Here is a 22048-nt window from a genome sequence, read left to right as displayed (position 1 = left end):
GTCTCGGGCGGGGCGCGCGGGAGAGGCCGCCAGGTGCCCCCCGCCGCGGGCCCGGGCCCCCCGCCCCGGGGCGGCGGCGGTGGCGCCGGGCCCCGGGGCGGGGGGCGCGCCGGGATGGGCCCCAAGCGGCGGCAGCTGACGTTCCGGGAGAAGTCGCGGATCATCCAGGAGGTGGAGGAGAACCCGGACCTGCGCAAGGGCGAGATCGCGCGGCGCTTCAACATCCCGCCGTCCACGCTGAGCACCATCCTGAAGAACAAGCGCGCCATCCTGGCGTCGGAGCGCAAGTACGGTGTGGCCTCCACCTGCCGCAAGACCAACAAGCTGTCCCCCTACGACAAGCTCGAGGGGCTGCTCATCGCCTGGTTCCAGCAGATCCGCGCCGCTGGCCTACCCGTCAAGGGCATCATCCTCAAGGAGAAGGCGCTGCGTATAGCCGAGGAGCTGGGCATGGACGACTTCACCGCCTCCAACGGTTGGCTGGACCGCTTCCGCCGGCGCCACGGTGTGGTGTCCTGCAGCGGTGTGGCCCGCGCCCGGTCGCGCAATGCTGCCCCCCGGCCCGCAGCGGCTCCCGCCAGCCCGCCGGCGGTCCCCTCGGAGGGCAGCGGCGGGGGTTCGACGGGCTGGCGCGCTCGGGAGGAGCAGCCGCCGTCGGTGGCCGAGGGCTACGCCTCCCAGGACGTGTTCAGCGCCATCGAGACCAGTCTGTGGTACGACTTCCTGCCCGACCAGGCTGCGGGGCTGTGCGGCAGCGACGGACGGGCACGCAGGGCCACCCAGCGCCTGAGTGTCCTGCTGTGCGCCAACGCAGACGGCAGCGAGAAGCTGCCCCCGCTCGTGGCCGGCAAATCGGCCAAGCCCCGCGCGGGCCAAGCCGGCCTGCCCTGCGACTACACCGCCAACTCGAAGGGCGGTGTCACCACCCAGGCCCTGGCCAAGTACCTGAAGGCCCTGGACACTCGCATGGCCGCGGAGTCTCGCCGAGTCCTGCTGCTGGCGGGCCGCCTGGCTGCGCAGTCCCTGGATACCTCGGGCCTGCGGCACGTACAGCTGGCCTTCTTCCCGCCGGGCACCGTGCAGCCGCTCGAGCGGGGAGTAGTCCAGCAGGTGAAGGGCCACTACCGCCAGGCTATGCTCCTCAAGGCCATGGCCGCGCTGGAGGGCCAGGATCGCTCGGGGCTGCAGCTAGGGTTGATGGAGGCGCTGCACTTCGTGGCTGCTGCCTGGCAGGCAGTGGAGCCTTCGGACATCGCTGCCTGCTTCCGCGAGGCCGGCTTCGGCGGTGGCCCAGATGCCGCCATCACCACCGCGCTCAAGAGTGAGGGGGAGGAAGAGGAGGACGAGGAGGAGGAGGACGAAGAGGAGGAGGAGGAGGAGGAGGAGGAGGGGGAAGGGGAGGAGGAGGAGGAGGAGGAGGAAGGCGAGGAGGAGGAGGAAGGGGGGGAAGGAGAGGAGCTGGGGGAGGAAGAGGAGGTGGAAGAGGAGGGTGATGTTGATGACAGTGAGGAAGAGGAGGAGGAAGAGGAGGAAGAGAGCTCCTCTGAGGGGTTGGAGGCTGAGGACTGGGCCCAGGGGGTAGTGGAAGCTGGTGGCAGCTTCGGGGGCTACAGCGCCCAGGAGGAGGCCCAGTGCCCTACCCTCCACTTTCTGGAGGGTGCAGAGGACTCTGAGTCTGACAGTGAGGAAGAGGAGGAAGAGGAGGAGGATGAAGATGACGAAGACGATGAAGATGAGGAGGAGGATGGTGACGAGGTGCCTGTGCCCAGCTTCGGGGAGGCCATGGCTTACTTCGCTATGGTCAAGAGGTACCTGACTTCCTTCCCCATCGACGACCGAGTGCAGAGCCACATCCTTCACTTGGAACACGATCTGGTCCACGTGACCAGGAAGAACCACGCCAGGCAGGCGGGAGTTCGGGGTCTTGGACATCAAAGCTGAGCCGCCGGGGCCTAGTCCTGCCCGACCCGGATGTGGCAGCGCCAGCCCAGGGCGGAGGACTCTCCGGGCAGCCGCTGCGGATGGAGCCAAGAGTGGGGAGCTCCAGAGCCTTTAGTGATGTTCCTCGGGCCCTGTGACAGGCCCAGCCACCTCGGTAGGGCCCGGGGCTGGCGTCAGCCTCACTGCCTGCTTATTGCCTCTTTCTCAGAGTCCTCTTTCCTCCCCATTTGCCCCTGGGCTTGGGGGACCAGGTGGGGAGGGTGGGGAGCTGTCCGGTGCTACCACACCGTGCCATCAGTGGACTAGGCCACAGGAGCCGCCAGGGATGGGCCCTGGAAGCTCCCGGCCGGAGAGTGCCTCTCCCCTCTGCCGTCCACACCAGGTCTTTGGTGGGGGGGACCCCAAAGCCATTCTGGGAAGGGCTCCAGAGGAAGGTCCAGCCTAGGCCCCCACAAGGCTGGCAGCCCCCTACCCCTGCCCCTGGGCCGCCTTGAGAAGCACAGTCTAACTCACCGCAGGCTCCTGAGCCTGCCTCTGCCTGCTTCCCCATCTTCCCAGTCCCTTTCTCTGGCCCAGTCCAGGTTGGCCTTTGGTTTTCTTTCCAGATTGGAGGTTCCCAAGAGGCCCTCCAGGGGAGTGGTAATGGGCACTTCCCTTGTGGGTAGCTGCAGGCCCCATGCCTCTCCTCCCTCTCTGACAGGGCCCTATCCTGGGCAGGGGGCCTGGGGCTGGGCCCATAGTCCAGCCATCCAGCCACTCCTTTCCCAGTCTGAATTCAATAAATCCGTCCACCCCCCTTTTGTGGGGGTGAACGTTTTAACAGCCAAGGGTGCATCCTTCATATTCTGGGCTTGCGTCTGTCTTGGGAACACGTCCTTCCCTGGTTCCCTTTGGTCCTTGTTCTGGTGGGACATGGAACCAAGTGCTGAGAGGGTAGCCGCAACTTTGGCCCTGACTGGGGCGAGGGGCCACCTCCATATCTAAATATTATCTAGGCTTGGGGAGGAAGGGGTCTTAAACGTACCTGCTTGGGTTTGAAGAAAGCCGGGCCTTGCACTGCTTTGGGGTTAGAAAGAAGCCTGGGGTCAGCTAGCTAGGAGAGGAGGGAGGGAGCCAGCTCTCTCTGTTGGACCAAATTAAACTGGGAACTAGGCCTCTTGAGCCCATTAAAGAAGGTCCTTGCAGGGGTGGGGCCAGAGGACTGAGCAAGAGGGGTGCTGGGGCAACTTCTGTGGTCCAGGTTGGAGTCTGGAGGGACATACAGGGCATCCCTTGGTTTACCTTTGATGCCTTAAGAGGGAGCCCTTTAGACCTTCCCGTGTTTGGCATCTCCAAGCCTGGTGGCTATCCTGGGGACAGTGGCAGGAGGAAGATAAAATTCCTGGGACAGACTGCATCCCCAAGAAGCTGGGGGCACCCCAGTCCAAAGGTGAAGACTGCTGTCTCTGCTGATCCTACCCCTTTTCTCCTTTCCCCGCCCAGCCCCTCCCTCATTGAAGCCCTCAAGCCCCAGCGGTTCCAGCCAGGGGAGGACTTGGGCTTGAGGAGGCTGGGCAGCTCTGGGCCCCAAACCGGTTTTCCCACCTCTCCTGGGGCTGGCACATCGCCGTGCTGTGGTTCCCTCCCCACCACTTCCTTTCAGTTCCTCTCTCCACCCTGGAATGTTAAGGGGGGGATGTCTAGGTCTTTTGTCCCTTGCCTGCCCCGGGTGTGGTCTCTTCTAGAAAGGCAAGGCCACTATGTATGACTTTAAAACAAGAAGGTAGGGTGACACTTCCACACTTGGCCTTCCACACTCCCAGCGCTCAGATTTCCCCTGTAGGCCTTGAAGACAATGAAACTAAGGGATAGCAAAAAGGAGTTGGGATTCCCCTTACCATCATCCCCCACCCCAATCTGAGCTGTGGAGGAGGAAACGAGAAAGTCTTAAGGAAGCTCAGCCTACCCCTGCCACCACCACCCCCTCCTGCTCTGGAGTAAGGGGGGAGCAGTAACCTTCTCCCTGTTCAACTCGGCCCCTCACCTCAAATACCAACAAGGCAAATCATTTCCATTTGTCTCCTCTTCTGCTGGAACTGAGGTCATCTCATTAATGATAGCACCAACTGATGTTAATAGGGCCCTTGCTGTGTGCCAAGTGCTGTGCTAAGCACTTTAGATGCTCACAAATCCCCTATAAGGTAGGTAAAACCATGAGAAAACAGGCACAGAAAGGTCCAGTAATGTGCCCAAAGCCACATTGCTAGTCTTTGATGGAAGCAAGCTTTCTTCTCTGGCTGACCCTAGAAGTGCCTCTTTGCTGCTACTGTGTGTCCCTTCACTAAGGAAGGACCCATATCCCTAACCCTTCTACAAGGAGTGCTCTTTTGAAATGGAACTGGCTACTGAAATCCATTTCTAACCCATGGAAGAATAGCCCTTTGGAGGGAGATGAGTTGTGGAAGTGTCTACAGGAGCTCTCCAAGCTTTTACTCCCATACCCCCAGTCCCCATACAAATGCAGATCTGTAAATACGCTTCCCGTTTTCCTCCCTACTACCCCATTGGGGCAAACAGGCGAGAACCATTCCCACTTCACAAAGGAGGAAATAGGGTTAAGTAGTTAAATAACCTGCCCAAGGCACTGGCCTTGAGCCCTAGTACTCTCCCTGGGAATCTGGGTGACATATTAAATGCCCTACCAGGACACTGCTGGGAAGGGCAGTAGCAGTGAGGGCCCTAATAGCACAGAGCTCTGAGGAGGGACCTAGCAAGGAGGCACTGTCACACAGCCTATCACACAATCCAGATGGGAAGCGGCAGATGATTAACAGTGGATGCCCAGATAAAGCTGACAAACACTGGGATGCTGCCTTCACTTGGGACTGATCGCTAAAGGATCCAGAAGGGGAATCCCAGCCCTGGGGAGGCTGGTGCAGGGATTCTGAGGGCCTGGTTGGCTTTGACAGGTTTCAGAGTGGGCTAGTGGCTGATCAGGTGGCGTTGGGCGCAGATACTGGGAAGAGGAGGCCATCTAATCGCCTTTTCAAAGCTGGGGCCTGAGAGTAAGTAGAGGGAGAAAACTACAACTCCCAGAAACCCCTGCTCCCGCCCAGCCAAGGATAGTTGCTATGGTTTCAGAAAACAATATGGCTGCTCCCAGCTGGGAGGAGAGTCTCCGGATGGGAGAGGCAGAGGCAGGTCTGGTCGCCCTCAGCGGCGAGAGAAGAGGCGCCTGAGGGATCGTGAGGTTGGGGCTGGACGCTGCACGGCTGGAACGGCCTTGCCTTGCCGAGGGTGCTGATGGCGGGCAGCGTGGACGAGGAGGCGCTGCACCAGCTGTACCTGTGGGTAGACAACATTCCTCTGTCCCGACCCAAGCGAAATCTCTCCAGGGACTTCAGTGACGGAGGTGTGCACCTCAGTATGTGTGCGCTCCTGTGTGTCTGTCCCGTGTGTCCGTGTTTGTTGACACGTTCTGTCCTGTATGTACGTGTGTAAGGGGTCTGTATACATATGTCTCCTTGTGCTTCTGTGCGTTTGGGTATGTGTGTGTTGGGGGGCGTCTATCTCTTAGAACTTCAGTTATGTGTGTGTGTGTGTGTTTCTATCTGTATCTGTGGGAATATGAGTATGTGTGTGTCCATATGTATGTCCCCTTGTTCTATCCTATATGCATGTGTGGTGGTGATGATTGTGTGTGTCTGTGACTCCCTCCTGAGACTTTAATGACTAAGATGTGTATCTGTGTATGTTTTTGTGCTTCTCTCTGTGTGTACTTGTTCATTGCTGTATTCTATATATCTGTCTTGTGGGAGTCTGAGCATGTGTATGTTCATATGTTTGTTGATACGTTCTGTCTTGTTATGCATGTAGGGGGTCTTATGTGCATATGTGTTTCTTTGTGATTATTAGGTGTCTGTATGTCTAAGGCTGTCTCCTGAGATTTTAATGGCAGAAATATGCATCTCTATATGGTACATTGGTGCCTGTGTGATTTATTGTGCTTGTGTGTGTTAGTGACTATCTCTTGGAACTCCAGTGATGGAAACATGTGTCTGTGTATGTTTGTGCATCTCTGTGTGTTGTATGTGTGTGTGCTATATGTGGACCTGTGTATATATGGGCATGTGTGTGTCCTGTGTGTCTACACACTTTGTCCTATGTGCATATTTGGAGGGGGATCTTATCACATGTGTCTGCTTGTGTGAATCTGTGACTCTTTGTTGGGACTTTGGTGTTGGAGTGTGTGTGTGTGTGTGTGTGTGTGTGTATCCGTGTAAATGACTAGGGTGGGCCCCAGGCCCCTGATGGGCTCTCTTGGAGACTCATTCTCTACTAGAGGACCAGAGACCTTAGTTTTCATATGCCTGAGCTGATGAGGATGGGATGTCACTCCTCTGGGACATGGTGGAGGCTGATCACTGATTTCTGATCTTGCTTTCTTGAATCCCTTTCCCTCTCCTCCACCACCCCTCCCTCCCTATCATCCTTTCCCTTTCCACATCACCTCTGTGCTTGGCCCCACCACTCTGCAAGCCCTGATTCTTCCATCCCATGCACATCTTCTCCCTACTCCTTTTCCCTTACCCCCCCCCACACCCCGTCCATGTCTGTTCCCATTCCCTCAGTCCTGGTTGCAGAAGTCATCAAGTTTTACTTCCCCAAGATGGTGGAGATGCACAATTATGTCCCTGCCAGCTCTCTCCAACAGAAGCTCAGCAATTGGGGTCACCTAAACAGGTAGCAGAATGCCTCGTGCACTACCGGAATCTCCATCCCCTACCCCAACCCCGGGATCCCAGGAAGGGCTGCCCCAGCACGCCCCCACACACACACTTTCTATGGTCTCCAAAGCCCAGCCTGGGATTCCGTTGGTGGCAGGGTAGGGAGGGACAGCGCAGACAGAATCTGGTAACAAAATCAAGGGACTCTTTTATTGGGGAGGAGACAAGGAAACAGGATACCCCAGAATCGGGTTCATTCCCCCAGGGCTGCACCACTTCCTTCTCCTCCACGCCCCTCACTTCATTCCCCCGAGACCCAGTCCGCCATCCCGGTGCCTATCTCGCAGGAAGGTGCTGAACAAACTGAACTTCTCCGTACCGGAGGATGTGATGCGCAAGATCGCGCAATGCGCGCCGGGCGTGGTGGAGTTAGTGCTCATTCCGCTGAGGCAGCGCCTGGAGGAGCGGCAGAGGCTCAGGAAGCAGCGCACCAGCAACTTACAGGTGCCACCCCACTCAAGCTTCTCCCACTGCTTTGCGGGAGCTTCCCAGGCGGCAGGAAGCCCCGCCTTGCCGATAGATGTGGGGGAAGGGTGTCTGGCAAAGGGACCCTGGCTTTGGGGACCGCGGAAGAGACATGGGGCTCCTTGGGGATGAGCGAGCCTGACCTCACAGTAAACCCCGGGGCTTCTTTCAGGAGCTGGCTCCCCAGGATGGCACTGGCTACATGGATGTGGGTAAAGTGATCTTTACTTGTCTTCCCTCCCAGGAGCAGCTTTCCTTCTGTCCTACCTATGGGGGAGAGGAGGGAGGGAGAAGGCAGGAAAATACGGCTCCAGCACGGCCAACTCCTCCACTTGCCTCCTCTCAGGTTTGTTCCAGAAGGCCCGAGGGGAAGATGCCCCAGACCCCCAGGGAGGGGGGCAGCTCAGGTAAGGAAGCTGGGAGTTCCTATCTCCCCAGGCCTGGTGATTCCCCAATACAGGGCTGGCAGGTAAGGGTGGGGGCAGGCTATTCCTGGGAAGCAGGAACGGGGGTGGGGCGGGGAGGGAAGGCCTGGCCGAGGGGCATTGGAAGGGTGAGCGTGGGGCCCCAGGTCCGGGCCTCCGCTAAGCTGCTTCCCACCCCAGGGCGAGCCGGCCGCCCGCGCCCCGGCCTCCGGGATATAGCCAGGCAGTGCAGGGCGACCCAAGCTTCGTCCTCCAGATCGCTGAAAAAGAGCAGGAGCTGTTGGCCTCGCAGGAGACCGTGCAGGTGAGGTTGACTGGGAACGCGCGGGCGGTGGTGGGGCAGTGCGGGCTTAGGGACAGAGGGCAGCAGGCCGCTGACTTCGCCTCTGTGCCTCATGGCCCAGGTCCTGCAGATGAAGGTGAGGCGCTTGGAGCACTTGCTTCAGCTCAAGAACGTGCGCATCGACGACCTCTCCCGGCGGCTCCAGCAGGCAGAGCGTAAGCAGCGGTGAGCGGCGGCCCGGGCCGCGCGGGGACGCCCCAGTACCCGCCAGAGCCCAGACACCGCGACCGACGCACCCACCGACCTACTGACGGACGAATGGGCGGGCGGAGCCAGCAGCTCCAATGAGCCTCCTCGGGAGCCAGCGCGCCCCTCCCTTGGGATGAGGGCGAATATGGGGGGGAGGGGCAGTGAGGCAGGCGCCTTCAGAGCGGAGCCCCTGGACTGAGCCACCTCCTTCCACTCCACCCGGGTCAGGAGAATGGACCGCTTTCCAGAACCCAGAAGCCACGTGCAGAGATCTCGCATGCTCCCCAAAGCAATGCCCAACACCAGGGTCTCCGCCTTGGTGCTCCCTGCTCTGGGCCTTGGGGGGCGGTGCCTCGGCTCGGTTCACACCCCTAGAAACAGGTCCCAGCCCAGCTCTGAGGACAACGGCACCTCCAGCCAGGCTAGTTCTCTGTGCTCTGGGCCGTGGGGGAAGCTGCCCCAGGCAGCTGAGGGCGACCCTTGCCTGTCCTGGGAGCTCACCTGGGACCCAACTCGAGGATGGAGAACACAGCAGCTGGAGAAGAAGGGGTGAGGAATGGGTTCAGCCAGGAGTGGGGAAGACATGCGCTGTGTCTGTCCCAATCACCCTCCCCTCCTGTGGGGGGAACTTTGAGAATGCTTGGGAGATATGGGGTCACAGTGCCCCCATTAAAGAAGTTGTGCTATCTTTCCAGCAACTGCCTTCTCTCTCTGTCCAGATTTCTTGCCCCTCTTAATGCTGCACTCCACCACCACCCCCCTTTTGAGTGAAAGAGCCTTGTAGGCCCAGAGTGGGTCTCACCTTGTGGGCACCTGGTCCCTGCGTGGCCACTGCCTGATAGGTTGATGATATCACAAGAGTCAGATCTTGTGCACTAGAACAGCCTGACTTCTAACTCTGGCCTTAGACTGAGCCCCAAACCCACCCTCACAGAATCTTCCAACACTGTCCAAACCCAACTCCAAACCTAGGCTTCACATTCTCCCCAAGTGTAAACACACCCTCACCCTCACTCTCAACCCTGTCCATGGACTGACCCCCAAATCTGTCCTCTGTATGACTCCCAAGCCCGCTCACAGACTGTTCCCTAATTCTATGGACTGAAGTCAAGCTTGACTCTCAAACCTGACCAAGACACTCTGGCCATGATGTGACCCTGATAATTTACTACTAATAACATTCAGAGACCCCACAATTCTATTCCTACACATATATTTAGCATATACCTCGGGGAAACTTAAGCTCTTGTGTTCTGTATTCTGCCACACCTGTACAAGCAATGTTCATAGTGACATTCTCTGTAATAGAAAATAATTGAAAATAACTTGTATTAGTGTCTATCATGTGTAAGAAATTACCACAAACTTAGTGACTTAAAACAGCACACACTTATTATCTCATATTTTGTGTGGGTCAAGAGTCCAGGCATGGCCGAACTTGGTCCTCTGCTTCAGAGTTTCTCCTAAGGCTGCAATCAAAGTGTTGGCTAGAGCTGTGGTTTCATCTGAAGTCTTGACTGGGGAAGGATTCACTTTCAAGTTCACTTGGTTGTTGACAGAATTCAGTTCTTTGTGGGCTGTTGGACCGAGGGTTTCATTTTCTTGCTGGTTTTTGGCTGGTGCTGCCCTCCTTTCCTTCCCATGTGGTCACATCCAGTAAGTATGCTAGCTTACTTCACCAAAGCCAGCAAAAGAGAGAGTTAACAGAGTCTGCTAGCAAGGTGGCAGTTGCAATCTTATCTAATGTAATCACAGAAGTGACATCCATCACATTTGTTGTATCCTATTTATTAGAAGTAAGTCATGAGGTCCAGCCCACATTCAAGTGGAGAGGTACATGTGGGTGTGAATACCAGGAGACAGGGATTACTGGGAGCCATTTCTGAAGCTGTCTACCACAGGGAGGAAAAAGCAATAAAAAGATAAAAGCTAGACTAGTGGTTACCTCTGAGAGGAAGCAGAGGGCAGAGATGCAAGAAGCATATGATTTATTTGTAATGTTTTAGTCCTTGGGCAGGTGGTGGGTTTACAGATGTTCCTAATGGGCTGTTTAAGGACAAGCAGGAGAGTGTCATGAACTAAGGAGTATGTGCAGTCCATTTCTGTTCACCTGAGTTCCTCAAATAATAAATAAACATAAAAATTGATGACTACTCCTGACCTTGGTCTGAGCCTCTTCCCTGCACTCAGCCTGGTCTTAGGTTAACACTGGCGTCAGCCTGATCTTCTACCTTCCCCCAATTTTTTTAAAGATTTTATTTATTTATTGACAGAGAGAGACACAGCAAGAGAGGGAACACAAGCAGGGGGGGTCAGAGAGGGAGAAGCAGGCCCCCCGCCAAGCAGGGAGCCCGACGTGGGGCTCTATCCCAGGACTCTGGGATCATGACCCAAGCCGAAGGCAGACACCTAACGACTGAGCCACCCAGGCACGCCCCGTCCCCAAATTAACCACCAGCCCTCACACATATTGATCCCAGCTCTAGCACTGTTTTCTTGCTATTGTCTGCATGGAGTCTCCAGAGTTCTGTTCTCTGAATCCCTTGTCATGGACCACAACTGTAGACTCCTGTGTGTGCAGCTGGTAGGAATGGTTTGTAGAGGGGCTTGGGGTCCAGGAGGTGGGGTAGGGCATGATTCTACCTGACAGAAGCACGGTGGGCTCAGAGTACAGGTTTGGTGGCAGGGGTCACCCTCTCAAGGGTCTGCTGGCTCCCTCCATGGCAGAGGCTGGGCCAAGTCCAGAGGTTCCTCTTCCTTGAGTTCCTCCCCTGGCCCCAGCCATTCCTAGTATCCAGATATGCCTGCATCTAAAATCATATTTGACACCCTAAAATTAAATCCCCCAAACAATGGAGAATTTTATTGAATGTTTCTTGGGGATAAATATGAAAGTGGATTACATCACACATTATAATCCTACAACTCTTCTTTTTTTATTTTTTTAAGTATTTTTATTTATTTATTTGACAGAGAGAGACACAGCGAGAGAGGGAACACAAGCAGGGGGAGTGGGAGAGAGAGAGAGGGAGAAGCAGGCTTCCCACCGAGCAGGGAGCAGGGAGCAGGGAGCCTGACGTGGGACTCGATCCCAGGACCCTGGGATCATGACCTGAGCCGAAGGCAGATGCTTAACGACTGAGCCACCCAGGAGCCCCTCCTATAACTCTTCTTGAAACATCCCTCTTGTTCCCCAAACTTCCCCTGACAGCCATTGCCATATTTCTCCCCCTTTGATCCTCACACTCCTCTCCCTTTTCTGACCCACACTAAATCTTATTTCTTCTGGTTCATTCATTCATTCACTCATTCATTCCTCAAATGTTTATTTAGTGCCTACTATGTACTAAATGCCACACAAAGATGAGTATAAAACATGATTTGTCTCCCCAAGTGTTCACAATCCTAGAAGAGGAGAGGGCATGCGAAGTGGTCTTAAAATTTTTTGTTACTCAATGTTTTAAATAGATAAAACACACATAATTAAAACACATATAAAAAGTAAAATGTCTCCTTGGCGCCCACACAACTCCAGTAGGGTTAACCTTTATCTTTAGTTTTTGTGCATTCTGCCAGAATATCTTTTTGTGAATACAAGCAAATATGCACTTTTATTGTTATTCTGCACCCCCTCTTTTTTCTTTTTTTACCCTAAAGGGGAAGCATACTACCCACTCTGTCCTGTATCTTGATTTCCACTCAATATGATCTCTTATAGATATGTGACGGTCAATGTTATATGCCAGCTTGACTGGGTCACAGGATGCCCAGATATTTAGTCAAACATTCTGTGAAGGTGTTTTCAGATGAGATTAACATTTAAATTTAAAGGTAGACTGAGTAAAGCAGATTGCTCTTCCTAGTATCGGTGGGACTCATTCAATAAGTTGAAGGCCTGAATAGAATAAAAAAGGATGTCTCTTCCCTGAGTAAGAGAAAATTTCTTCTTCTTGATGGCCTTTGAACTGGGACATTGGCTTTTTTCCCTGCCTTTAGACTCTAGCTGAAATATCAATTCTCCCTGTGTCTTGAGCCTACCAGCCTTTGGATTTGCCTCTCCTAGGTTCCAACTTGCTGACTCATTCTGTAGATCTTGCAACTTGGCAGTCTCTCTCATCACATGAGCTAATTACTTCTTAAAAATCTCTATCTATATCACCTGTATCATCTGTCTCTATATCATCTCCTTTTATTTCTCCAGAGAACCTAAACTAATACAAGATTTTTCCATATCAATACATTGAAAACTTCCTGTTTTTTTTTTTAAGATTTTATTTGACACAGAGAGAGAGAGACAGTGAGAGAGGGAACACAAGCAGGGGGAGTGGGAGAGGGAGAAGCAGGCTTCCTGCAGAGCAGGGAGCCCGATGCGGGGCTCGATCCTAGGACTCTGGGATCATGACCTGAGCCGAAGGCAGACGCTTAATGAATGAGCCACCCAGAGGCCCTGAAAACTTGTTTTTAAAGTCATATAAAATTCTATTGTCTGTACAAAATGTAATTAATCGGTCCTGTGTCTGGGTATTTAAGTTGTTTCTTTCTGTTATTAATAACAATACGGTAACAATGAATAACTTCATACATTTATAGTTAAGTATTCTTTGCAAGTATATCTGCATGACCAATGCCAGAACTGGCTTTGTTAGGATGAAGAATATGTGCATTTCTGATCTTGATATTGTGAAATTTCCTCCACAAAGGCATGGTTCAGAGCAGAGGCTGAAGACTGGTAGCCCATTGCCCTGCTTTGGTTTGCACAGTGTCATGTTTTTACTAAACTGCTAATTTTTGTATTGATGAGGATGTGAGGCAACTGGAACTCTTGTATTCCGCTGATGGAGTATGAGTACAACCATTTCAGAAAACAGTTTGGCAATTTCATATGAAATTAAACATACCCCTATGCTATTGTATCAGTTAGGGTTTAATTGGAGAAGCAAAAAGGATTTGTTACAGGGATTTGACTTTGGGTAATTGTCAAACAGTCTCTGTAAAACTGTTGTTTTATGTCTGATGCTGGAGCTTAAAGTCCCCAGGTCAGACCATTGGGAAGGAAAGATGGATATAAAGTGGGGGAGAGAAAGGACAAGCTGGAATCCATGAGCATAAGATGGAACTGATGACAAACTGGAACTCGTGTTAGTTCTCACTACCTCCAAACTTGATGATGTGGGTGTCCTGCAGGTGAGGCTGATGCCCTCTGTTACCTGGCCCAAGAGTCAAAGAAACTGAAGGGGGACCCAGGGAAAAGGGGAGTAGGTGCAGGCCTGACTGTTATCCCAGTTCAATGACATGAGCCAGCAGATCAGCAACAAAGTTTATGGGCTAAACCTCCTGCCTAGATTTTGCAAGTGTACCAATACAGCCACTGCTTTTCTTCCACCCTCCAAATCTCATGCAAAAATGCCTGTTGTGGCCCACCCTAATTGGAAGGGAATTCTGGGAAATGTAGTTCACCATAGCTAAGTTGATACATTATAAAGCTGAAACAGCTATGTTCCAGCAATTTCATTTCTCAATATATGGGAGAAATACATATGTATGCTTACGAAGACAGGTACTAGAATATACAATACAGTACTATTTTTGGGCATGGCTTCTTTTGCTCAATATTGTCTGTGAGAATCATTCATGTTGCTGCATGTATTCAGTAGAAGTTGTTCTTCATCATCATTGCTATATAATAGGCCATTGTATGAATACAGTATGGTTTTTTTTAATTCATTCTATTGTTGATGGACATTTGGGTCATCTTCAGTTTGGGGTTATTACCAATGATGCTATGAATATTTGTATACATGTCTTTTGGTATGTAACCAAACCAGTGGATTGCTGGGTCTAAGCGTTGGCATTTTCAGCTTTATTAGATACTGCCCAGAAGTTTTCCAACAAGATTACAGTTGTTTAATTTTTATTAAAAAGAATAGAGTCCATAATACCACGTGTTTGGAGCTGGAATGGATGTTTTACGGGTGTTCAATCTGTTCTCCCAAACTGGAGTTGTTCTTAATTCGTTCCCATTACAGCCCCAGTCTCCAGGGAGTCTGTGGCTTCCCTCAAAGCTCTGTTAAGGCCCTCTACACAGGAAGTCTCAGGGCCTGGGCATCTGGTGTTTAGCATCTGATGTTTAGCATCTCTTCTTGGTACACAGACCCACTGAACTGCAATGGGGCAGCCATGTACCATCTAATCTAGCTTCCTCCCAGCACAAAGAATCACATTTTCTCCTGGAAGCTTTTCAGAACTATCTGCACTTACTGTGGCCTTGGGGCCTTCCCTGGGAGCCTGTAGTCTCCCCAGGCATGGACAGCTCTGTATTGCAGGTCCTTCCAATTGGCTAGTCAGCGAGACTGCCCAGCTCTTAGGAGTGTGAGGAGTGTTTGGCAGGGACAAGAAACCACACCTTTTTTTGTGTGCTGTACCTCCCATCCTGAACTGCGAGTACCTGTGACTCCAGAGCCTAGCACAGTAACTTGCTCACCATATACACTTAGTAAATATTTGTTTAAAGGAGTTGACAGTTAGGAAATAGCCCTAGGCAGTGCCCAGTTAGCAGCTAGTCTCTGTGTTTGAAAGAGCCCACACCAGGGAGAGTTTTGAAGAGAGTTGTCTAGAGAGACCTTAAAACTTGGTCTTGAAGGGAGGGTGAGTTTTGCCTATGAGAGGAGAGCGGGAAGGGCATTCTACGTAAAAAGGTAGCATAAGGAGGGTATCAGGAAATCAATGTCTGCAGAGACCCAGAAGGTAAAATCAATGTGAGAAAATAGGGATTGGTGGGGACATCAGTAAGTTGAGGTGCCAGCCTCTGATGCCAGGTTAGAATGTGAGTCCATGTAGTTAGATCTGATATTTCAAAAGGGTAATAAGAAGAGAAAGAGGAGGAAGAGGAAAAAGAGGAAGAGGGAGAGGAGAAAAAGGGAGAGGAGGAAGAAAAAGAGAAGAGGAAGAAGAATTAGAATTTTTAAAAAGCCCTGTGTGGGCTAAACAAAATACATTTGTAGCCTGCTTTGGGCCCACTGTCTGCCAACTTTCGACGTTGAAGAATAGAATAGACATGGGAATGCAAATTTTTTTTTTTTGGTTGGGAGAGCATAGTGGGGCACATGGAATGGTGGGGCTGGGTAGTTAGAAAGCATCTGGCAGAAGTGGATGGGCTGGGATCAGAATGTGGAAATCTCCCAATGCCCACGCTGGAGGGCAGTATCTCAAACGCCAGAGCGCGCACGAATCACCCAAAATGCTTCTAAAAAGTTTGTGAAGCTCTGCTGGAGACAGTCCCAGCACACGGAGGTTTTGGAGCAGGGGAAGGTGTAATGGAAACAATAGCTTAGGAAGATTAATTTGCCAACAGTGAGGAGACCGACACCATGGCATAGGTTAGGGACCACAGGGATCAAGTGGAGGATAGGAGCCTTGGACCGAGGTCCTTCTAAAAGGAAGCCGACCCTAAGCCCCGCCATACCATCTCTCCCCTAGTTACATTGATCGGAAGGAGGGAACTTCGTGCAACGGATGGCTCCCCGCAGGCAGTTTAGGGACCCTGACACGGCCTGTGAAACGGGGGAGGGGACTGTTGTTCAAAGGACCGCCAGGCGGCCGGCGACTAGAACTCCTAAAGACCTTAGGGCCACGCCTCTCGCTCCCGGGCTCTGCGCAAGGGCCCACACCCCACCCCGCCACGCTGAGCTAGGCGCCTCCCGCTGCCATGGCGACCGCCTCCATGGAGACCAGGAGCGGAGGCTGCGGTCCCCCGAGGCTCATCCCGCGTGCCTTCTTTGTTCTGATGCTTATTCGGGCCGGCCGGCCTCCCAGGACGCGTTTCGAGTCAGCGCGAGAGCGCTTCCTCCGAGGAGGGGGATGGGTGGAAGGGGAGGAGGCTGAAACCCGGAGGTTACTGCGTGGGAAGGATGGCGGGTTCCTCAGCTCTGGAACAGGACCTAGCGAGGCCCATATCGATTGTCGTTGCGGGCCTGGAAGCCTAGGGAGAAAGGCGATCTTCAGGTGCCCGCCCCACTATCTCTGAGTCCCGCCTTACGGCCGCTCGACAAAACAGAAGCCAGGACAGCCCCCTTCCGAGTTGGGGCCCAGGCGGGAGGTGCAAACTCCACAGCTGAAGTTGGGACGCGGGCGGAGACTATTCTAGACGCTCCTCCTTCCTTCTCCTCTTTCTGGCCCACGCTGGCCCCGGGCCACGCCCGGCTGCCCTGCTGTCTTCATCGCGAGAACTCGCCGGCCCGTGGGTAGGTGTGGGCTAGCCTGGCGCAGCCGCGGGCCCCTTGCACGTGACACAGTGGCGCAACGCCTGTTGGCGGTTCTCTGGCGCCCGCTTATTGGTCGGAAGCGTCCTCGCCCCACCCCCTCAGTCGGCCAATGGGCGGAGGAGGGGGGCGTGCCCGTGAGGCGGGTGGCGGCGGTGGCGGCGTGGGGCTCCCTCCTCGTGCTAGGCGTTGAGCCCCCGCTGCCGCCGCGACCGCCACGGCCGCCGCCGCGGTGGACCCTGCCCGACCGGCCCCGGGTTGCTCCCTGCACGGTGAGACTGCTTCTCCTCCCGACATCTCCCGGTTCCGCTCCGCTCGCCGGCATCCCCTCCCGTCCTCGGCAGTCGGTAACTGGGACCCCACCGAGCTGGGGCGGCGGCTCCGCTGTGGGGCCGCACCTGGGAGTGCTCCCTGGCATCTGAGCTGGGGAAATGTCAGCCCGGAAGCCGTGGGCGACCGTTAGGTGGTGGAGCGGAGATGTTTTCCGCGGCGCGCTGAAGGGGGCACGTGTGACACAGTGAGGGCGGGGGCGTAATGGGGTCAGCACTGTCAGCAGTCCTCCCCCCCGCCACTATTGTCACCGCCTCGCTGTGTGACCTTGGACAAGTAGCTTCTGAGCCTCTCATGCCTGGACACCTTCAGGGAGGAGGGCGGTGATGTCGGGGAGTGCGGGCTCCTGAGACTCCTGCGTCAGCAGAGGTGAGGGTGGTGAGGGCACAGGATTATCTCTAAGGGACAGAGCTGCTGCCTAGAAGCCGGGGAGGGGTGTGATGGAGGGGGAGCGTCTAGCTGCATCTCTCCCCCTAGAAGATGAGAAAGGGGCGGTGATGGGGCGCCACACCCACGGGGATGGAGGCAGGAGAGGACAGGGTCCTAAACCCGGGCCCCTGATGCCTTTGGGGACTTGGCCAGCACCTCCCCATCATCGCAGCAAGGAGGGGTTTTATTTAGATTCTGGACCAGGAGCCCTGCTGGACTGAGAAGAGAATCCTTGGATTGCCTTTCCTCTTGAACCTTGACATTGGCAAGTGGGGGTAGGGCATTTCTCTTCCCAGGGAGCTGAAGAAGATCAGGGGCAAGTGCCACCCTGTGGACCTGGCCTGGCCTCTACTTCTTGGGGCCTTCAGGTGACAGGCTCAGGGCAAGACCTGGGTGGGACAGGCAATCTGGAGGCTAGAGGGGTCTAAGAACCCTCAAGCTGGGGGCATGGGGGAATGGGAAGTTTTGAGGGGATGCACTTTTTGGGAACACACCAGGGTGTGGGATGGTGGGAGTCTCTTCCTCAATTCACCCCTGCTTGTGAGAAAGAGAACACCATACTTATCCTTGCACTTTTGGCCTGGTGGAGGGTGGAGGAAATGGAGTCACATTCAGACAGAGTTGATGTAAAACTGCCACAACCTCACCTGACATCCAGTCTTGCCTTTTCAGGCCTTGTTCTAGGTAAGCAGTCCCCACACTATGTGCCCAGACCGATGTCAGGTTCTGGAGTCAGCAGGTCAGTGTGGTCTCAATGGGAACTCTGTTTACAAGCTTGAGCTGTTTTTTTTTTTTTTTTTTTTTTTTTTTAAGATTTTATTTATTTTGAGAGAGAGACAAAGAGAGAGGGACAGAGGGAGAGGGAGAAGCAGACTCCCTGTTGAGCAGGGAGCCTGATACGGGGCTCCATCCCAGGACCCTGAGATCATGACCAGAGCTGAACGCTTAACCGACAGAGCCACCCAGGCGCCCCTACAGGCTTGAGCTTTAATGAGAGGCTGGACGGTGCTTCTGCTGGACTGGGTGCTTAAGCCAGGATTTAGCCCTGGGCTAGGGTGGGATGGGGGCCACGGAGGCAGGAGGGTGGAAGGTGTTGGAGTTTTGTGGCTCAGAAAGTCCTTGAACAGGTTGGGAATGGAGCTGGAGGAATGAATGATAAATGAGGCCCCAAGAGTTTGGGGCCATGCCCCCAGCCACAAGGCAGAGGACAAGCTGAAGCTGGGCCTGTGGTGCCTGGGATCTGGGGGCTGCTTCCAGGGCAGGGAGGTGATATAGGGGTGCAGCTGTGGGATGGAGGGCCAGGGTGGCATGTTCTGGAGCTCCACTTTGCCACGGACAGACTGTCTCGGCCCTCCTCCAGTCTGGAGCCTTGGGCCCCAGTGTGGGCAGCCTGGAGTAGCAGCTAGACCCTGTGGGGCCAGAGTCTAGGGGGCTGAGAACTCTGGCTTTCTCTGTAACTCCCATTTGTTCATCTGTTTGCTCACTTGCCATATTCCTGGGCCTTCTCATGCCAAGAGGTTCCACGGGACCTGGCTGAGCCCTGCCCTGGATAGGGTAACCTTGAAACAGGCTTTCTCTCTAAAGCTGAGAGGGACCTCAGCTCTCTGTCTCCCAGAGAGAGAAGGTTCCTTCAATTTTCCTGAGAGTAACTGAGAGCCAGAGAAGCCCCCCAAGGCCCTTGTTCCAGCTTTCCAGCCCTCCTCATCCTGACTCTTCCTGGTACCATGGGTGACCTGTTGACAACCCAGCTAAGCTGGGGACGGGCGTCCTTTTGTTTTTGTTGTTGGGATGGGGCCATTTCTCACAATATACACTCTCACATCTTCCTCTGGTTGAAGGGGACAGAAGACTCAGCAGTCTGCTCTCTGGCAATCCCTGGGGGACCCGGCTGGCCTGGGAGTGGGGGAGGAGGGAGGCAGGAGAAGGGAAGGGAGAGGGCAGCCCCTCAACCCTTGAGCTGTTTTCTGAGAAGCCTGAAGTCCCTGGGGCCCCCCCCGAGGGCCATTTGTGACTGTTCCAGGATTAGTCTGAAGAACCTCTTTACTGGTGCTGCCCTGAAATTGCTGTTGCCTCAGAAACCAGGCCTTTGGGGTTTGGTTTTGCAAAGATGAGGGCGGAGTGGGGAGCGGCGTCAGAGCTTCAGGTATCAGCTATCCCAAACCTTCAGAGGAAGAGGTCACTGCTTATTCCTGTGGTACAGATGAGGAAACTGAGGCACACAGACTTGAAGTAACTTCCCATGCTGCCTGAATATGAACCAGGACTGCTGGGCTCTGGAGCCCATGCTCCTGACCATGTCCCTGCTGTGTCTATGGGGCCTCTGCAGCTTGGGCCACATTCAGGACTTGGCTGGCAGGGGAGGAGGCCTGGGGTTGCTAGGGGACCTAGCAGTTCCTGTGGACACAGCTGCAGCAGGGGGAAGTGGATACCCTCTCCTCCTGCCTCTGATGAGGAATTGTGTTTGGATGAGAATCTGGCTCCCAGGGGACAGCTAGTGACAGGGCTCTCTGCTGAGAAAGGAGGCTTGCTTTTTCCAGCCTCCTCTGGGCCCTTTAAGTCACTTGCCTTCCATCTCTGTGTTCTCACTGCGCAAGGGTTACAGGCATGCCTGAATGCCTGCTCTGTACTGAGCTCTGGGCAGTGCATGAGATGCTGGTCTTGCCCTCAGTGGGTTCCATCTCAAGGGGAGTAACTGAGTGTGGCAAGGCCAGAATAATGCCCAGTGGGAGGCCACGCTCTAAGAGATGGGGGGAGGGGAGTACCCTCTGGGGCAAGAGTTGGCTAAGAGAGTGGGGTGGGGAGTTCCTCTTTCTGAGAGCTTCCGGTGTAGAGTCACTGGTCTTGACATGTCACATCTACCTCGAGGGCCCAGCCAAGGCCCATCCTTGGGTTCCCCTTAGTTTGGTCATTCATTCACTGAACAAGTATAAACTGGACACAGCTGCTCCCTGCCAGGTGCTGGGCTGGGTCCTGGGGACACAGGCTTTGGCAAAAACATGGTCACTGCCCTGGTAAGGTGGGGAACATAAAATGACCCCAGAGGTGGCAAAGGGGATCCTTTTAAAGATTTTCAGGCCTATCTTGGAATGAGAGGGGGTGGGGTAGGGTTGTGCTACCCTAAAAAAGTCCTCTGGGACTGAGACTGAGGCTAAGCTGTGGTGTGGGGGACAGGGGATTGTTCCTGGTCAAAGGGAGGGCCTGGACGAGGCAGGCAGGCGATAGGCAGTGGGTTGGTGGGGAAGACAGGGAGGGGGCCCTGCATGTCCTAGGTCAGAATATTTGGGGAAGGAGACCCCAGGAGCCTTTGCTCACCAGCCGCTGGTTAAGAGTTTCACCTGGGCCTCCAGGAAGTGTCTTGGGAATTGAGCGGGGGGGGGGACTTTGTGGACATTGGGCTGTCATTCTCGTGTGGCTGGAGCAGCCTTTGCATGAGGTAGGAAGAGGGCCTGGTACCCTTGTGTTTGGCCATTTTTCACATGTTCTGAATCCACTGCTTCAAGGGATGGCTGGAGTGGGTGGGGTGGGCGAGGCTTCTCTTCAAGGGCCAGGCTTTCTGAGGACAGGCTGAGCATTCCAGGGCTAAGGGGCCTGCCTATCTGGGACTGACTCCAGATTGGCCCTGACCAGAGATAAGTCAGGGCATAGTTCCTTTCCCTGTACCCTGGGCCTGGGAGCTAGCTTCCAATGGTGAGGGGGTAGGTGCTGGCCTGGGACCTGAGACCCAAGCCTTGCCTTTCTCTGTACCTCCCTAGGCCTCCTACCTGGGGACTCTTGGTACCTGAGCTGTTTACCCTGCCCATGAGGCGTTCGCGGCTGGGTGGGCTTCTCTCGCACTGGGAGGTGAAAAGGGAGTTGAGGCCTGCTCCCAGGGCAGCTTGGTACCTAAGACCTTGAGGTCATGTCCTCTACAGGCCCAGCCCCCAACTGTGAGGCCACCCTGGGGTTTCTCTTCTTTCCTTGGATTAGCCAAGGTCATTCATGGGCGACTCATCTCTAAATACTTCAGTGTGTATCTCTGGAAAATAAGGACATGTGTCTCTGTACAGTACAATTCCATTTCTCACCTAACAAGATCAGCTCTTAGTTCTTAATGTCACCACCTAAGATCCAGTCCCATTCACGTTTCCCAATTATCCCCCCAACGTCCTTTTTTTAAATAGGCAGTTAGAAACCCCCTACCCCATTTATTTTTCTTCTTGTAGCTGATGTGGTGGAAAAAACCAGGTCAGTCGTCCCATCGAGTACCCTGCCTTCTAGGTCTCTTTGTTAATTTAGAGCAGTGGTTGGCAAACTTCTTCTGTAAAGGGCCAGACAGTAAATATTTCAGATTTTGCAGGCCATGTGGTCTCTGTTGCAACTACTCAAAGTAGCTTTGCTTGAGTGCAAAAGCAGTTTTAGACACCACGTAAACAAAGGAGCGTGGTTGTATTCCAATAACCTTATAGAAAACAGGCGGCCGCCTCAGACTGTAGCTCACCCAGCCTCTATCTAGATCAACTGCCGCTCCTTTACTTTTCTTGCAGTATGGGGGAAAAACCAAAGTGATGGGTCAGTTGTCTGTAGAACATTCTGCCTTCTGGGTTTGTTTCGTTGCTTCCCCAGGGAGTCATTTCCTGTGTTCCACTCACCTCAGCATTTTCAATCAGCAGGAAGCTGGAGCTAGGGGCTTCCTGAGATCCAGGTTAGACATTTCAGGTAGGTCCCCCTCGTCAGTGATCTGTGACTTCATGCTGCCTCACCTCAGGAAGCCTCCATGTCTCAGGCTGTCCCGCTGTGAGTGACAGGAGATTGACCGGTGCGTGTGGCTGACACCACATCCCCCCCCCCCCCCCCCCCCCCCCCCGCCCCGCCCACATACGGCCCCCCCCCGTCCCCCACCCAACCGCCCGCTCCCGCCCCTCT

General features: G+C 54.2%; 3 protein-coding genes across 5 annotated transcripts in view; all 3 read left to right on the top strand.

Moving 5' to 3' along the window:
• The first annotated feature begins 77 nt into the window (after positions 1-77).
• CENPB (centromere protein B) lies at positions 78-2768 on the top strand. The gene has a single exon (XM_025876660.2). It carries the CDS (start codon positions 115-117, stop codon positions 1939-1941), a length of 1827 nt encoding a protein of 608 aa, XP_025732445.1. The 5' UTR covers positions 78-114; the 3' UTR covers positions 1942-2768.
• A 1111-nt stretch (positions 2769-3879) lies between these two features.
• SPEF1 (sperm flagellar 1) lies at positions 3880-8827 on the top strand. The gene is made up of 7 exons (XM_025876479.2): positions 3880-5332; positions 6552-6663; positions 6995-7151; positions 7345-7384; positions 7519-7579; positions 7778-7901; positions 8002-8827. Exons 1-7 carry the CDS (start codon positions 5224-5226, stop codon positions 8107-8109), a joined length of 711 nt encoding a protein of 236 aa, XP_025732264.2. The 5' UTR covers positions 3880-5223; the 3' UTR covers positions 8110-8827.
• A 7676-nt stretch (positions 8828-16503) lies between these two features.
• The window catches only part of ADISSP (adipose secreted signaling protein), a 13577-nt gene continuing 8032 nt past the window's right edge, over positions 16504-22048 (top strand). The window contains exons 1-2 of one of the 3 annotated variants that reach the window (XM_073878332.1): positions 16518-16659; positions 17819-17885. The gene's annotated coding sequence lies outside the window, so the exon portion shown is untranslated. Of the gene's footprint in view, positions 16660-17818; positions 17886-19998; positions 20158-22048 lie in introns of those variants that run through there. The other 2 variants (XM_025875943.2, XM_025875946.2) reach the window with 2 other exon arrangements.

The sequence above is a fragment of the Callorhinus ursinus genome, unplaced genomic scaffold, assembly GCF_003265705.2.
Source record: "Callorhinus ursinus isolate GAN/ISIS: 27379988/994484 unplaced genomic scaffold, GSC_fseal_2.0 scaffold29, whole genome shotgun sequence".
NCBI classification, from domain to species: domain Eukaryota; kingdom Metazoa; phylum Chordata; class Mammalia; order Carnivora; family Otariidae; genus Callorhinus; species Callorhinus ursinus.
Note: the sequence above shows the minus strand (reverse complement) of the source record. Positions and strands in the feature narration are given on the sequence as shown.